This window comes from Mytilus galloprovincialis, unplaced genomic scaffold (assembly GCF_965363235.1).
Source record: "Mytilus galloprovincialis unplaced genomic scaffold, xbMytGall1.hap1.1 HAP1_SCAFFOLD_50, whole genome shotgun sequence".
NCBI lineage: Eukaryota > Metazoa > Mollusca > Bivalvia > Mytilida > Mytilidae > Mytilus > Mytilus galloprovincialis.
In genome coordinates, this window is record NW_027467996.1 from 50,404 (window position 1) to 68,727 (window position 18,324).

Here is an 18,324-nt window from a genome sequence, read left to right on the forward strand (position 1 = left end):
ATAGTGCAATTACATATATGTAATTTCAAATAGATTTGCCAGGATCACATTGTTGTTTTTCTTCAAACAGTTGAAAATAAAATTTCTACTGGGATAATGATTTATTGAGTTCTTTGAAACCCTGTCTCTCCTTCGGTAGCTGTTAATAGTGGAAAATCACTGGTATAAAGCCGATGCCCGTAAATGCAGTTACGGTTAGCCGTAGATGGCATACGAAAATATGGGCATTATATTTTCTAGCTTTTAAGCCTATAAAATTGTTACAATTGTTGAATTTTGCAATTTAGGAAAAGGTCAGTGTCTCAAGATTTAATATAGACCAGAATCATGTTTATTATATGTCTAGCTATTTCATTTTTAAAGCTCTTAGTGAGCTGTAAGATGCGTGTACCTGCTGCTTTTTCTACAGTTTAGATGCCCTTAACTTGTAAAGCAGATGCGTGTAACTTGCAGATCTAATGATTGTAAATTGCAGTAGCTGAAATGCTGAAGTTTATTGCATGTTTAATGTACAAATTATCCTGTATTGGTACGCAATTTTATGTTATATTTTCATGAACGTAGAGAGCGTGGCACTCTTCCTATACGAGGCATCGGATTTAATGTCCCTAATCTGACCGGACCTGACTGTGTATTTGTATATCCAGCACAGCTAAACGGACCAAAGTTAAGCGCTTAAGTTGGTATTATCCCCATGTTTGTGAGTGTCATTTTCTTCGGTGTCCGTGGAAAAGGAAAACAAATGTCAGATCATTATGTATAAAGAATCCTTATATACGCAAAAATTATGCATCCAAAGGCTACAACAGAAAAATTACCCACAGCCAGAGTTTTCGGTTAAGAAAAGTTACGGACATCTTTTGCCATTTTTAAAATTGTTCTTACGCTAAGCTAAGACAAAATGCATTACATTTTTTGTTTTCAGTTGATTATTTTGCCTTAGATACAATACATTGACAACTTGTAAAGAATTATTAATGCGTAAATCTAAAGATATTTGATAAAATTAAAATCGCATTATTTTACGCCGCCATATTGGGCTGTGGGTAACTTAAGTTACCCACAGCCGTTTAAGCACAGTGATAATAGTTTATGAGATAATAGCCAAAAGCATTCAAATTTGCCAAAAACTGTCATTTATGGCCAATAACCCCTATGCAGGAGTATCCAACAATTTTGACATAAATATAAATTAAATAGATCTTGTCATTCTGAACATTTTTGTCCTTGTCACATTTTCTCTGTTTGCAATGAATGGTTTTTGAGATATTAGTCAATACAGTCGAACATGTTTTTCATTAACAGCCATATGTTTAATATATGTACTAAGTCCGTAAACAGGATGGCTTAGTATGACGGACGAAGGGACAGACAAAGTCCATGATTTGCTATTGGAAACCGCAGAAATTGGTAGGATCAAAATCTAAATTAGGAGGTGCACAATGGGAACATGTAACAAAGATTCTCTGACAGTTTCATGGAATTCCCTTCAGTAGTTTAGGGACGGAAGGATGAACGGACGGACACAACGAATACTATATACCCCGTTTTTTTAAGCGGGGGTAAAACTAAATAATGTATCAAATTATTACAATAAAATATCAATGAAAGACTCATTTTTTTTTTTTACAAAATTTTAAAAATAAAGATTGATAGTCATGTTACTGTAAAGGACAGTTGAAAGTATAATTAAAGAAATTGTTCATTGAAACTTTAGGCCAAATTGTAATATATGGACTGGCAGGCCACTCCAAAAGGCCCTCAGTGTCTTGAACTATTTCTTAAATATTGACCTTAATCACATGAAATATTTGTACAAGGTAAATAAATCCTTGTATCCACCTCATCAAAAGTCATAAATTGTATAATATACAATTATGACCTTCATGGAAAGTTAATACAGTCAAACCTGTGAAAACCGGACCCTGAGTAATCCGGTTTCCTGTCAATTCCGGCCGAAAATTAAAGTCCCACTTCCTTCCCTTAATATTCTTTGCAAAAATGTCCCTTGTAAACCGGACCCTGTCTATTCGGAATTCCGATCTAATTATCTAGTCCCAATACAGTAAATTACTTTAATTATTACCTGTCAAAACCGGTTTGGCCTTTTATCATAACGGTATTGATTGATGTCAATCAACTGATCAAGTCGACAGAGATCCGACCACTTTTGAAACGAAATAACTGCTATGGAAAATTAATCTTCAATGCCTACGGAGGAAACTTATGATGGACAGAAAAACAACTCGTGTTTATCAATTCAAACAATGTGGAGATTCCGACGCAAACAAAATCTGCGAAAGTGAAAATGAAGCGGACGAGCCAGAAACTTTAACTTCATATGAGTATTTCTTCACAAACATTAAATGTATGAATCATTTTTCAAATTCCAAAGATGATGGATTTCTTAACTTTCTCATACCAATGAGAGCAATGATTGAAGATGTTTCGTTCGTAGAAAAATGGTAAAAAGCAGGGACATGTCCAAATATATATTGTGTTCAAATCATCGGCACTCTAGGTTAAATAAAATTAGTTTCAGAATTTTCTATTATTCAATACACTAATTTATAATATGTCAGTAATCTACTGTACTATACAAGCTTATTATTTGTTAATTGCATGAAATATGCAGTTCTGTAAAATATCTGACGTCATGAACCACTGACTTCCTGTCAATCTGAAAACCTGAATAAACCGACCCACTGCCTAAATCGGCCCTTTTTGACGGTCCCAGAGGTGGCCGGTTTACACAGGTTTTACTGTATCCAAAATTGATAAATCGAGGAAGAGGTTATTTCCTGCGGGCATAGCCAAAGGGAAATTCCCCCTTTCGAGATTTAACAATTTTGGATATTAACTTTTCATGAAGGACATAATTGTTTTATTATACCACACTAAACATTGGACTTGTTTTAACCCATTTTACAAGCATCAGCGTAAAAGTTTCATTTCAAAAACTAACTAGTCTTTGAGACTTTCAGGAAATTTACCAAAGTTGGAATTGCAACTTTTGGAATCAGAGCATTTCAAAACATTTCATTAGTTTTTATGATATATATATATGGTAAGTCTTGTAGAATGATTCCAAAAATCAAGCAGTCTTTTTAAGACTTTCAGAAAATTTACAAAACTTGGAATTGCAATTTTTTGAAATCTTAGTGTTCCATGTAATTCCAATAAATAAAATGTAGCAAAAGAGATTAATTGCAAGTTAAATTTTGAAAAAATAATGAGTCTTTGAGACTTTCAGGAAATTTACCAAAAATGGAAATCTGAACATTCAAAAATATTTTGTTTGTTTTTGCAATGTAAGAATAGTAAGTTTTGAAGAACATTTTCAAAGATTTGCCAGTCTTTGAGACTTTCAGGAATTTTCTTAAAACTGGAATTGGCATTTTTTAAAAATCCAAGTGTGCATATCTTTTTATATGTTATTGTAAAACACAATTAGTTTCAAGGAACATTTCCAAAATTTAAACAGTCTTTGAGACTTTCAGGAAATTTACCAAAGTTGGAATTGCCATATTTGGAATCCAAACATACAGTATTGTTCCAACTGTTATACTAATACATAATAAAAAGCTTCGCCGAGCACAGCATGATACGACCGCAGTTGTCGACAAGTGTTCATTTGGGCAAGTATTGACACACTACTAAAGTGGACACAATAATGTGCTGGACACAGTAATTTGCTGGACACAGTAATTTGCTGGATACAGTAATTAGCTGGACACAGTAATATACTGGACACAGAAATTAAGACCCTTGTAGCAGGGAAACCGTAAGTCCCAGCTTAAATTTGGAGAGAATCAAACGGGTTGGAAATTTGTTAAGGAATCCAAACAAAAAAAATGTTGTAATTTGACGAGAAATAAAAAAGTTCTATTTTTGGAGTTAGCACCACTTTGGCCCCTAATAGCTCGGAAACGGTAAAAGCTATGTTAAATCCGTTGACATACTATCGGTGCGGAAGTTCATAAGGAACATAATGAAAAAAACAAAACCAAAATAAGATGAAAAATAAAAATTTGACAAACAAAAAAGAGAAGTTCGTTTTAGCCCTTTTAGCCCCTTGTAGCTCAGAAACCGTAAGTCCTAGCTCAAATCGGTAAAAATTTTCTGAGTTGGAAATTTCATAAGGAATCCAAAGAAAAAAAACCCGTTGAAATCGGACGAGAAATAAAAAAGTTTTTTTTTTTTATTTAGCACCACTTTGGTCCCTAATAGCTCGGAAACGGTAAAAGCTACGTTAAGTCCGTTGACATACTATCGGTGCGGAATTTCATAAGGAACATAATGAAAAAAACAAAATGAAAATAAGATGAAAAATAAAAATTTGACGAACAAAAAAGAGAAGGCAGTTTTAGCCCCTTTTGGCCCCTTGTAGCTCCGAAACCGTAGGTCCTAGCTCAAATCGCTTAAAATTTCATGAGGAATCAAAAAAAAAAAACCCATTGAAATCGGACAAGAAATAAAAAAGTTCGTTTTTTGGGATTTAGCACCACTTTGGCCGCTTATAGCTCGGAAACGGTAAAGGCTATGTTAAATCCGTTGCAATATTACAGTTGCGGGATTTCATAAGGAACATTATGAAAAAAATTTGATTAAAATTGAACAAACAAGAATGTGTCCTCAGTACACGAATGCCCCACTCGCACTATCATTTTCTATGTTCAGTGGACCGTGAAATTGGGGTAAAATCTCTAATTTGGCATTAAAATTAGAAAGATCATATCATAGGGAACATGTGTACCAAGTTTGAAGTCGATTGGACTTCAACTTCATCAAAAACTACCTCGACCAAAAACTTTAACCTGAAGCGGGACAGACGGACGAACGAACGAACGGACGGACGGACGGACGGACGGACGCACAGACCAGAAAACATAATGCCCCTCTACTATCGTAGGTGGGGCATAAAAATAAATCCTCTACATCATATTTAATATAAACACTTATTTTGCCCTTTTTGGCCCCTATTTCAGGAACCGGCGGGGGCATAACCCCCAAAAATAATCCCAAGCTGTATTTTGTGGTTATATTCCTTGTGTTAAAATTTCGTAGCATTTGCTCTATCAGAACTTAAGTTATTGTCCGGAAACCATTAATCTGGACGACGACGACGACGCCGACACCGACGACGCCAACGGACAGGGGCGATACCATTATACGAACGCAAAATTTTTGCGGTGGTATAAAAAGTTAGTTGCTTGGATCATAATCATACCAAAAGATGTCGCATATTAATCATTTGGTGGGAAATCATTTTGCCCTAAGGGCAAAGTTCAAAATTCCGAAACCTTCGACACAGACAACTTTCATAGTACTACTTATACACTTATAATTTTCTTGTTTCTACCATGAAAGGTGTAAGAGGAGTTCGTGCAGAATCGATTTTGTCATTATTTTTAACCCTTAGGAAAATGCCCTCAGGGCTTGCAGGCAAAATACCATGCCACTGCTAGACTTGGTACCCATAATGGGAGGTCATACTGTTGGAACCAACTTCCTATTGTAAATATTTTGGAAGATTTCACCATTTTCTGCCTATCTCAAAAACGAAATTTCGCTCATAAATTTGCCCTAGGGCATGAATTTCATACCCTGATCACATACTCTAACATGCTACCAAGTTTCAAGTTTCCATCATTTCTAGTTTCTGAGATTTTGCATGACATTACATACATACAAACAGACGGACTGCATTACATACATGACATAATCCCCCCGCTTTCGCTTAGCAGGGGGGATAAAAACAGCACTTGACAATATTTATACCCTCTTCTTCATTGATAATATTCTCTTCTGAATCGATGAACTGTTCCCTCTCAAAATCTTCTTCTGCCTCTACACCTTCCATCTGAGTATTTCTATCTTCTTCTCTGTCTATTTCTAACTCTTTCTCTGAATAAGGAAAGATATTTCATTAACTAACATAAATTGCTTACCTGGATAGTCTTAACCAAACATATCAATGGCTAAATATAGCAATTTTAATGCCGTTTTAATTTTTTGTGTGTGATCTATGCATTCTTTTAGTAACAATTTTGAAGATGACTGAATAAAAAAAAAACTAGAGGCTCAGGTGAGCATCAAGAATTGCCCATGGCAGCCAATTTTGTTGTCCAATCAGGACGAAATGAGGCAATTTTATAACAGACCTTACATAGATGCATCCTGCCAAGTTTGATTCCATTTAGCCCAGCGGTTTCAGAGGGGAAGATTAAAGTGTGATAAGTTATGATAGATGTTTCATGGTGGCAAAAGCTCACATTACCCTAATAATAATCTATAAAGCAATCAACAATGCTCATCTTTCATACATGTTGTCTGAAATAAATTAAATATTCTGCAATCATGGACTAATGCAAAACATATTACAATTAATCATTCAATTATTAAACAGAAATCAAAAACACATGTTTTTGAATTCACAATTCCATTTGTTTCTTTGGTAAAACTCTAAATTTACCTGAATCAGAGTCCAAAATGCATTGCAGTTGTTCTATTACCCTGGGCCTACTTATGACGTACTGCATCACCACAGATGGATTTGCATCTGCAAATCTGGTCCATTTTTCTTTAACTGAAAATATAAGATTTTCATCCAATGATAAACAGAGGACAGGTCTGAGCTTTTTTTTTGCAAAGGTTTATTTTGCCTCTCAAGCTTAAAATGACTTAATTGACAGTCCAAAATAACATTTGAAATTACAGATAATTTTATCAATACAAACTGAGGTGCTCAACAACCTACTTTGTTGACTACTCAATAACCTATATTGTGGTCAACACAGGAATTGTGTTACCAGTAGCTTGCTTCATACAGTAATGTGTTTGATATGCTTACTTTCTTGACAGTCTAACTTGCTTGCCACGATTATGTTGGTAGTTCACTATTATTGAAATATATTGGAAATCAGAATTAGAATAAACAGCTGCGCCACAAGTGCAATATACGCCCATTCCGAATTTTTTTTATAGTTCATTTCAAAACATATGCAGTGGAACCTGTCTTATCCGACACACCTCGGGACCAGAGAAATATGTCGGATTGGACAGGGTGTCGGAATACTCGGGTTTCACATTTGATAAAAGTGAAATAAGCATGTAAGATACAAACGTGGGCAATAACACCCAAAATAGGTTTTACTAAGGAGATCCTTTAAAGAAAAATAGTGTTTATGAAACATTACACCACGTCAAGTACGAATTCCCAAGATCTTGTAAATATTTAGTACGATAAATTTCAGTGAGATTGACAAGTTCTTAGAACATTTACAGTGTTAGTCTTCATCAATTGTTTAACTATTTTCCCAGTCATGGTTATTTGTATCATTTAGTCGGAATATCGTCTTCGACACTGGTTACATAAATTAAACTGTCAAAATGAAATCATTTCACAGTCCAATTAGCAATATTTCTTCGTCTGGATTTTTTTCCCCAACAATTTACTCACATTGAATTAAGAAAGACATTATGAAAAGTATGTATTAAGATTTATATATTTTCCATATGTTGTAGAAATGTTTTTATCCCGTACTGAGCCTCAAATTTCCTATCCGATCAATAAAAAATAACAAGATATTTGTGTACACAGGTAATGGATTAAATTACCTTTAATAAAAATGCATGAAATACACCTGACTGAATTATGATTACCTTGTTTATAAATTGATTAAGGAGATCAAAGGGTCGGATTAAACAAGTATAATTAGAGTACTTATGAAGGCTGGGACTTGAAAATGCTGTCGGATTACGGAGTAGACGGGTGACGGAATACAGAAGATTTTTTAACAAAGAATGTTAAAGAAAACTTTCGGGACCAGTAAATTTTGTCAGATTTCACAGGATGTCGGAATATTCAGGTGTCGGATTAAGCAGATTCGACTGTAATTATCAGATCATGTCTATTTCAAACAAAACAAAAGAAGAAACACTATGTGAATTTTAAAAGCAAACAGACAATTATTTTTATAAAAATAAAATTTAATAAAATAATGAAAAAAATAATAAATTAAATATAGAACCAAAAAAAATCTAAATGAAAATAGGAAAAAAATATTCTTTAGTTATTCACAAAAAAAAAGTAAGTTACTTAGTCCGCTCCCAACTCCAGAACTCTAAAAGGACAATAGGGAAAATAACAAAAACCAAAGGCATTTACTCTACATAGGACCTACATGTAACATCATGTTAAAATTTAGTAAGAATTGGTCAAAGTAAACTTGAGTTTTTGTGAAAAATGTCAATTTTCAATGAACAAAGTCCCATAACTCTTGAACGACAAAAGTGAAAATCAATGAACCGTAACAAGACTCAAACTCAATCTGTAACATCAATAAATATCTATATACCAAAAATCAGTTCAATATCTCAAGGTGTTTAGTAAAAAAGTCTGGAAAACTGGTTGTTGCGCAACAAGTCAGAATGACAAACAAGGGTAAAACTATATGTCCCGACCACTTTGTGGCGGGACATAAAAAAGTGCTGAAAACTTCAAATTCACTGTAATTTTCTAAGTCCGAGGGCGTAACTTCCGTAAAAATTATTCAACCACAACCAAAGTAGAACTTAATCTGTAACTTCTCATGATAAGACCACATACCAAAAATAAAATCAATTGGTTGAACATTACAAAAAAAAGTGTGGAATACTTATAATTCACTGTAATTTTGTATGTATAGAAATATTTTATATTTTGGACCACTTTTACCTTTAACCTATGTCTTTTACTTTTTATTGTTTTGTATGTTTTATATTTGGTTTGTTTAGCCCCACTGCCAGTGGTTTTACATTTACAATTTCTTTGATATTGAATTTTTCTATGTCCAATGGCTGTAGCTTCCGTGAAAATCATTGAACCGTCACCAAACTCTAACTTAATCTGTAACTCTTCATAATAAGGCTACATACCAAAGATATTATCATTTGGTTGAAGCATTACCAAAATAAAGAGCTACGCCAAGCGCAGCATGATACGACCGCAGTGGTCGAACAGGTGTTCATTTGGGCAAGCATTGACACACTACTAAAGTGGACACAATAATATGCTGGACACAATAATATGCTGGACACAGTAATATGCTGGACAGAGAATTCTGATTAGTAATAAAAAAACTTTTTTTTGGTTTTTTTTTTATTTAGCACCACTTTGGCCCCTAATAGCTCGAAAACGGTAAAAGCTATGCTAAATCTGTCGTACTCTACTGTTGCGAAAGTTCATAAGGAACATAAAGAAAAACTAGAAAATGTGTCTGTAAGCCACAGATGCCCTGCCATTAAGATCAATATGAGGTTCCATGTTGTCTCATGTAAAAATTGACCAAAATGCTGCTGAAAAGAGCTGTATGGCAAATTTAAACCAAAGTCACTCAAGCATAAGATATGTCAAAGTGACCAAAAAGAGGTCAAACTGTGCTGCACTGTGCAAGAATACTACAACAGTGTAATATCATTGATACACTACCACAGATTCCGAGAAATGGCAGTAAATGCAAAACTTGACCAAAATCATTCAAGCATAAAATGTAGGTCATGGTATTCTAGAAGATGCTGAACTGTGCTGCACTATGCAAGGACACTACAATACATTAATATCATTGATATACTACATTAGGTTCTTGAGAAATAATCCTCGACACAAAACTTTACCAAAATCACTGAAGCATAAAATGTAGGTCATAGTGACCAAAAAGATGCTGAACTGTGCTGCACTAAGCAAGAACACTACCAATAGTCTAATATCATTGATACACTACCATAGGGTTCTGAGAAATGGACCTATACACAAAACATAACCAAAACCACTGAAGCATAAAATGTAGGTCATATTGACCAAAAAGATGCTGAACTGTGTTGCACTAAGCAAGAACACTACAACAGTCTAATATCATTGATGCACTACCATAGGGTTCTGAGAAATGGACCTAAACGCAAAACTTAACCAAAATCACTCAAGCATAAAATGTAGGTCATAGTGACCCAAAAGATGCTGAACTGTTGAACTGTGTTACACTACATAGGAACACCACAGTGGTGAAATATCATTCATATATTACAATAGGTTTCTTCACAATGGTCATTTATGAAAAAAGTTATTGAAGTCAATCAAGCATGAAATGTAGGTCAAATTGACCCAAATGTTGTTGATCAATGTAGTACTATTTAAGAAGAATATACTGATGAAATATCATTGGTACATCATTATCACATTCTGAGAAATGGACCTTAACGCAAAACTTAACCAAGATCGGGACAGACGGACGTACATACGTATGTACGGACGGACAAGGGTAAATCTATATGCCCCTTTCACTTCGTGGCGGGGCATAAAAAACAAAACCAAAATAAGATGAAAAATAAAAATTTGACGAACAAAAAAGAGAAGTCTTTTTTAACCCCTTTTAGCCCCTTATAGCTCAGAAAATGTAAGTCCTAGCTCAAATCTGTTAAAATACACTATGTTGGAAATTCATAATTTGCTGTTATACATTTTGAAATTGTTTAAAACACTAAGGTTTTTCTACTTCAAGGCATAGGATTTCCTTGGTCTTATTTTGGTGCCCTGTTTCGGTATATTTTGGGTTTATAAGCTCTTCAACTTTATAGTGATTTTGGATTTGCATAGTTTTAGATACATGTAAGAGCGTCACTGATGAGTCTTTTATAGACGAAACGCGCGTCTGGCGCAGAAAAAATCTTGCCTTGAACTTTGATGTGATTTTTTTTTTTAACACCATGATGGTTTTCACTGCTGGTGGAGGTATTCTTCCTAGAGGTTAACCCGCTCCGCTAGTCAACACTTCGGTGCTGACGTGATTCATCAAACTAAATGTGCTGTTATAAATTTTGAAATTGTTTAAAACAATAAAGTTTTTCTACTTCAAGGCATAGGATTTCCTTGGTCTTATTTTGGTTCCCTGTTTCGGTATATTTTGGGTTTATAATCTCTTCAACTTCATAGTGATTTGGATTTGCATAGTTTTAGATAAGAGTGTCACTAATGAGTCTTTTATAGACGAAACACTCGACTGGCGCAGAAAAAATATTGCCTTGAACTTTGATGTGATTTTGGTTTTTTTTTGACTGAAAATGTAATTTTAAGAATTGAATGCAGATTTTTTGCATTTTATGGGCGTGTAAAAGCGTTGACCGTGCACACATTTTTTGTATGAAGCGCTTCCACGCTTTATATAAAATGTGCTTCGGTCAACGCTTTTACACGCCGATTAAGTACAAAAAATATGCATTCAATTCTTAAATCAATGTGCATATAAACATGATAAACATCATAAACTCACAAGATTCCACAGGTGCACACGTCTTTCTTGTTATGAAATTTTTTATCCAGGTGTAAAGTCTATTCTTTTCTTTCCTTTTCCTTGAATTCTGTCCACAACTGTCCTTCTCATCTAGAGGGGGACTGTCATACTTGGTTCCTACTTCCTAAAGATAACACACATGAAAATCAATATTCAGCAGTTACAAAACTGTACACTAAATAATAATATATGTATGCAAGAGCAAAACAAGAAATCTGTGTGAACTGATGCTTATTAGTGATACTCCGCTCCCGAACTTTGGCGCTAAATACGGAAAATTGAATAATAGATAGAAATAAAATTGTATAATAATAACATCATGAAATAATGGGTGAGATATCACTGATGAAGATGCGTGTCAAAATTCTTTCAAATCTCCTTCCCAAGGGTATGAAGTTAAACTTGTAAATGTATCATGTGTATTGAGTCTGCAATGAAATTCTTGTTCCATATTAAATCTAACTTGAAACTATGAGCACAACTCTATACCCCACCCCTTTTTCCCTCTCACTTGCCTAACCCTATAAGTCATGAGACTTACATCTGATATCGCAAGAAGTTCATCTTCCAATGATACAACCACCTAGGCTCTACAGTACAAAAGCTATGCCAATGATACAACCACCTAGGCTCTACAGTACAAAAGCTATGACATGAAGAACATGAAGAAGAAAAGCTTTAAAAATTATAAAGAAAAAAGTGGATGACATTTTACTATCATGAAGGTCAAGGGTCACATTGACCTAAATTTGGTACGTGACACATCATCTTCGTTTTGCTATCATGAAGATCAAAGTCAAGGTCATTGTGACATAATTTCATTCGTGACACATCCACCTCCCGTATATGATTCATCCACATACCAAGTTTGATAATCCTACAATGTAGGTACTAAGGTACAAAAGTTCTGCTCAGGACAATGAGCAGGACGGATGGACAGACAGACAGACAGACAGAGGTGATTCCTATATACCCACACAAACTTCATTTGATGGGGTATAAAAACGTCAAATAATGCCTTCAAGTTTTTACATGATGTTAACAGTCTACAAACAAACATTTGGGACCATCTTATATTCTTACAGGGTATAAAAAATTGTCATGCATGTCCATCAGACAGTCTATATCCTACTATCATGACTATAGTACAAACCTGAACAATGTCAGTTTCTGTTTTCATTTCCAGATATATTTTTAAAATATATATCTCCAGGGGTGATGTCTTTGGTGTTTTTTTGATGACTTCCATCAATTTTTCTTCAAACAAGATAAATGGGGATGTAGGTGCCATGCTCATAAACTATAAAAAAAATAAACACAGATTTGTTACAACAATATCATCTTTTGAGGAGAAAAACGTCACATTTCAGCAATGCGTATTGCACACATATTTGTGTCAGGATGTTAATGCTACAGATACATGTAGTGAATGGGCTATTCCAGAAATAATCCATACCCCCCCTATAGAAGGTATATGGGGTTCAGAAAAAAATCCATGGAAAATTTGGGATGTGGTTCAGAAAAAAATCTGGAATTCCATGTCGGTCCTATAGAAGGCAAAAAGATAAATTAAAATATTCCATGGAAAATTATGCTGTTGTTATTAGAAAATTTCTGGAAATCCAGAGCATCCTATAGAAGGCAACAATAAAAGTTTAAAAATTCCATGGAAAATCTGGATTCTAGTCGCTTTCAGTAAACTTAAGATAAATTTGTGCTTGTATGTATATCTGTAGTTCATTAGGTAATTCTAAAGCCCTATGTATCTTTACAAACAATGTACCAGAAATTTAAAGTGGTTTAATAGGTTTTTGCTCGTTGTTGAAGGCTGTACGATATTCTTAAGTGGTTAATTTTGTATCTTTTGATCTCTGGTGGGGAGTTAGTACAAATAATTATGATGTCTAGGAAAGCTATTTTAAGCTTTTGCTTTGACGCCTTCCAGTGGATCAAAAGATGTGAAAATTGAAAAATACCCACAGCAGATGGCATGATTATCTTAACTATTGGAGAGTAGTCTTATTGGCAATTTGGAAATGATACCACATTTTATTATTTTAATACTACATGTATAAAGTGTGTCCATACATGTTGTAAGCCAGAGTTGTCAGTACTGAACTTAAGGCCGTACTTTAACCTATAATGGTTTACTTTTTAAATTGTTATTTGTATGGAGAGTTGTCTCATTGGCACTCACACCACATCTTCCTATATCTATTAAGTCTGAGAGTTGTAAATTTGAAATTGTTTGCAATAGGACCTAAAAAAAAATAAAAAAATGTACATTTGTTCATGTACCTCAGCTTCTAACATAACATTCAGGGGATATGATATTCATGTAGATATTGATAGTGATAATACTTCAAAAGAAATGCATACTTTCAACACCACATGACATGTTTACTATTACATTTGTAATCTTATTGGGACAATTCACAACTTCTAATTGGAGATTGAGATAATAATATTTCCCCCTCTTTTCTTTTACCATGGAAGTTACATGTACATGCATGTATATCAGTATATTGGTATTATAGAACTTGTTTGCTTTTTTGCATTTTCATAAAACATGTGTTATCATGGTTATGGTCATGGCATAAGGGAAAAAATTCTCAGAAAATAAATGCCTGTGATTAAAAAAAATATTTTGAAACTTGCATTTCTAGAACTAAGTGAAATTAAATTGATATGAATACTGTGTATATTATAATTTATTCATGACAAAAATGATAAAAAAAAAACCTTTATAAACATAACAAATGGTTCTAACATCCAAATTCCACTAATTATATTTAACTTTTGATTTTGTAATCAAACTTGATTATAGACCCATAGTTATCTTTTTGTTTCAAGTTTGTTTTTTATTGTGAAGGAGTCATATTTTAATGCAGCTATAAGGTTTATGATAAAAAATGCAAAACATCCATACTAAGAAATGAAGAATCAAAAGAAATGACTAAGTAAAAATACTGGATGTTGATAACAAATCAAGATTTTTACAACTATTTACAAGTCAGTGTTTTAATGGTTTTAAAATAAAAACAAAATCATAGTTCACTATCTGGATTTATAGGGTTTTATTTACAATGATTTATGTTCTCTACAAGTATGTTTGTATTGAAATTTGTGAGAAACCACACACCAGGACCTACTGCTTTTCATAGTTGTTGAGGTTGAAGATTATTTTATCTAGCCATCTAGTTGACAAACAATCAGTAATTAAAAAGCTTTAAAGAAGTCCCACTGTGAACACATGGCCATTTCTGTGGACTTTAATTATATCATAATATACTACATGCAATTACTTGAACCACATGTTATAAGACAAAGGAGATAAATACTAGGAACTATGTATCCATAATCCCTTGCTCTGCAAAAATAAATATTTAGTCTCAGTTTTAAAATTAGAAAAGTTTATTTTTTTATTATTTAAATTGTTATTTTTTCCGTTTATTTATCAATCATTATAATACATTGACTCTATTTGTCTAAGTGGATTAATATGATTACATCTATTATATGAATATGTTTTGAATATATATACATAATGTATCATCTTTCAGTTCCATAACTTATCTTAACTTTAAAAATGTTAAACATGTATACATTTAAAAAATCAAATGTCATTCATATTATACAAATTTAGAGTTTAACAATTGTTTAAAAGTTTTGTAATTTTCTTTAATTTCATGATGTTTTAGGAAATTATAACATGTAAAGAAATACAGGAATTTGAAAACAATAAGAAATTATATAAATCGTTCCCCAAAGAAGGATTGTTAGATGTCTAGATTTGGCCACTTTAGTTGCAGGCGACAAATAGAAAATTGTAAAACTGCATGTACAGGAAATTATATGAGATTAGAGACACATTTATTTTGTAATGTATTGTGAACTAATTTATAATTTTTTTAAAAACCATTTGTATTTGGAGAAAACATTTTCAAATTGTGACTGTGGTATGAGAACATTAAAGGAGTAGGTCCGGTAAGGGCCGATTTTGGCCCCAAATTTCAGTTTCATCTAACGAGATATTTAGGACACTTTTTAAACACTTAAGTGTATATTTCAATTGATTCGATTAGTTTATGTAAAAGATTTTAACTGATCAGTCATTAAAAACGCTCCGATTGAAGCTTAAATATGAACAAGAGGCTGTCACAACGACAGCAAACCGGATTTATTAATATTTATTTGTGTCCTGGCAATATCACAAGAACCATTACTGATGAATGGTGAAAGTGAAAATTGTCAACATCAAATTTGACCTCCATTTTGTCATCAGTATCAACATATAAAAATTTGAAAAGCTTAGATTGAATGGTTCATGAGTAAATGCAACAACGTGAATGGAAACGCCATTTTACAATCTTTCAAGAACCATAACTCCTGAACGGTAAAAGTCAAAATCATCATTACTGAACTTGACCTCTATTTTGCCATCAGTAACAACATATAAAAATTTCAAAAGCTTTGGTTGAATGGTTCATGAGAAAATGCACGGACACGACTGGAAATAAAATTGAGAAAGGAAATGGTGAATATGTCAAAGCGACAACCACCCGACCACAGAGCAAACAACAGCCGAAGGCAACCAATGGGTCTTCAATGTAGCGAGAATTCCCGCACCCGTAGGTGTCCTTCAGCTGGCCCCTAAAATATGCATAATAGTACAGTGATAATGGACGTCATACTAAACTCCGAATTATACACAAGAAACTAAAATTTAAAATCATACAAGACTAACAAAGGCCAGAGGCTCCTGACTTGGGACAGGCGCAAAAATGCGGCGGGGTTAAACATGTTTATGAGATCTCAACCCTCCCCCTATACCTCTAGCCAATGTAGAAAAGTAAAACAATAACAATACGCACATTAAAATTCAGTTCAAGAGAAGTCCGAGTCTGATGTCAAAAGATGTAACAAAAGAAAATAAATAAAATGACAATAATACATAAATAACAACAGACTACTAGCAGTTAACTGACATGCCAGCTCCAGACCTCAATTAAACTGATTGAAAGATTATGTCTTCATCATATGAATATCAGGTACAATCCCTCCCGTTAGGGGTTTAGTATCATACTATCATAAAAAATATGAGAAGAACATAACCCGTGTCATGCCAACAACTGTTTTTTTAGAAATAAATGTGTTTAGTTCCGATGCAAAGACCCTATCAGTGAATCAATGTTAAAGCCAAAATATGCAATCTTTAATGACCTGACAACAGTATCGTAACTATATCCCCTTTTAATAAGTCTATTTAAAGGTTTTGTTAGTTTCTGAGGAGAATACTGACATTTTTGTGCTTTATAAAGAATATTTCCATAAAATTTTGGATGTGAAATACCTGAACGTATAAGATGTCTGCATGTTGAGTTATATTTACGAATTATTTCCTTATACCGGTGATAAAATTTAGTAAATGTTTTGACCAGTTTGTGATATCGAAAACCCTGGTGTAATAATTTTTCAGTAATACATAAATGGAAACACCATTTTTCAATCTTTCAAGAACCATAACTCCTGAACGGTAAAAGTCAAAATCGTCTTTATTGAACTTGACCTCTATTTTGTCATCAGTAACAACATATTAAAATTTGGGAAGCTTTGGTAGAACAGTTCATGCGTAAATGCAGGGACACGACTGGAAACTCCATTTTTCAATCTTTCAAGAACCATAACTCCTGAACGGTAAAAGTCAAAATCCTTATTATTAAACTTGACCTCCATTTTGTCATCAGTAACAACATATAAAAATTTCAAAAGCTTTGGTTGAATGGTTCATGAGAAAATGCATGGACACGACTGGAAACACCATTTTTCAATCTTTCAAGAACCATAACTCCTGAACAGTAAAAGTCAAAATCGCCATTATTGAACATGACCTCTATTTTGTCATAAGTAACAACATATTAAAATTTGGGAAACTTTGGTAGAACAGTTCATGCGTAAATGCACGGACACAACTGGAAACTCCATTTTTCAATCTTTTAAGAACCATAACTCCTGAACGGTAAAAGTCAAAATCGTCATTATTAAACATGACCTCCATTTTGTCATCAGTAACAACATGTTAAAATTTGGGAAGCTTTAGTAGAACAGTTCATGCGTAAATGCACGGACACGACTGGAAACTTCATTTTTCAATCTTTCAAGAACCATAACTCCTGAACGGTAAAAGTCAAAATCGCCATTATTGAACTTGACCTTCATTTAGTTGTCAGTAACAACATATTAAAATTTTAAAAGCTTTGATTGAACGGTTCATGAGTTAATGCACGGACAACATTTGATTGCCGCCCGCCCGCCCGCCCGCCCGCCGTACATCTCCAAATCAATAACCGACATTTTTGTCACAAAAATCCGGTTAAAAATCTAACAAATATGCCAAAAAACGTCACTTTTAAGATGGTTTTCGTCAAAAATGAAAGTGGCCGCATCCGTGTTCATCCTCAACCTTTATATATGTTATGTATTATCATCAAATACAACTTACATTTTAATATTATGAATGAACACGAATGCGGCCACTTTACAATACGCACATTTAAAATTCAGTTCAAGAGAAGTCCGAGTCTGATGTCAGAAGATATTACCAAAGAAAATATTTAATCTCCTGAATAAATGTCTCAGAATATTCACATGACATTCATATTTACCAAGCCAAAATATGAAGAAACTCGCCCCTTTACCCTCGTTACCCGTAATGCTGTATACATAACTTCTCTTCATTAGAGGCTGCATTATCTAAGCTTTAGACGGAAACTGTCTAAAATTTAACTAAAATGCTATAATTGTGAAGATTTCAGTAATTTAGCATGACTTTATGATGCTAGTACACGATATATGTACATTGTATTGTCAAAAACAGCACATATTTATGTAGCAGAAGCATTCTACTTTCCAAAAAATAGCTAAAAGATTACATTTGCTCAATTTTGCAAAGCTGCTTAATTTTGGAGCCAAAAAGGGGTCTTACTGAACCTACTCC

The 18,324-nt window shown here is 33.6% G+C and overlaps 1 protein-coding gene across 6 annotated transcripts in view; it reads right to left on the reverse strand.

The window, feature by feature from the left end:
* LOC143059962 (uncharacterized) overlaps positions 1 to 18,324 on the reverse strand; it is a 47,468-nt gene that overhangs the window by 22,959 nt on the left and 6,185 nt on the right. For all 6 annotated transcript variants that reach the window (XM_076233509.1, XM_076233514.1, XM_076233508.1 and 3 more), the window contains exons 2-5: positions 12,481 to 12,627; positions 11,307 to 11,451; positions 6,476 to 6,589; positions 5,782 to 5,907 (exon numbers count right to left, since the gene is read on the reverse strand). In XM_076233509.1, the coding sequence (XP_076089624.1) occupies positions 5,782 to 5,907; positions 6,476 to 6,589; positions 11,307 to 11,451; positions 12,481 to 12,627 (532 nt within the window). The remainder of the gene's footprint in view (positions 1 to 5,781; positions 5,908 to 6,475; positions 6,590 to 11,306; positions 11,452 to 12,480; positions 12,628 to 18,324) is intronic.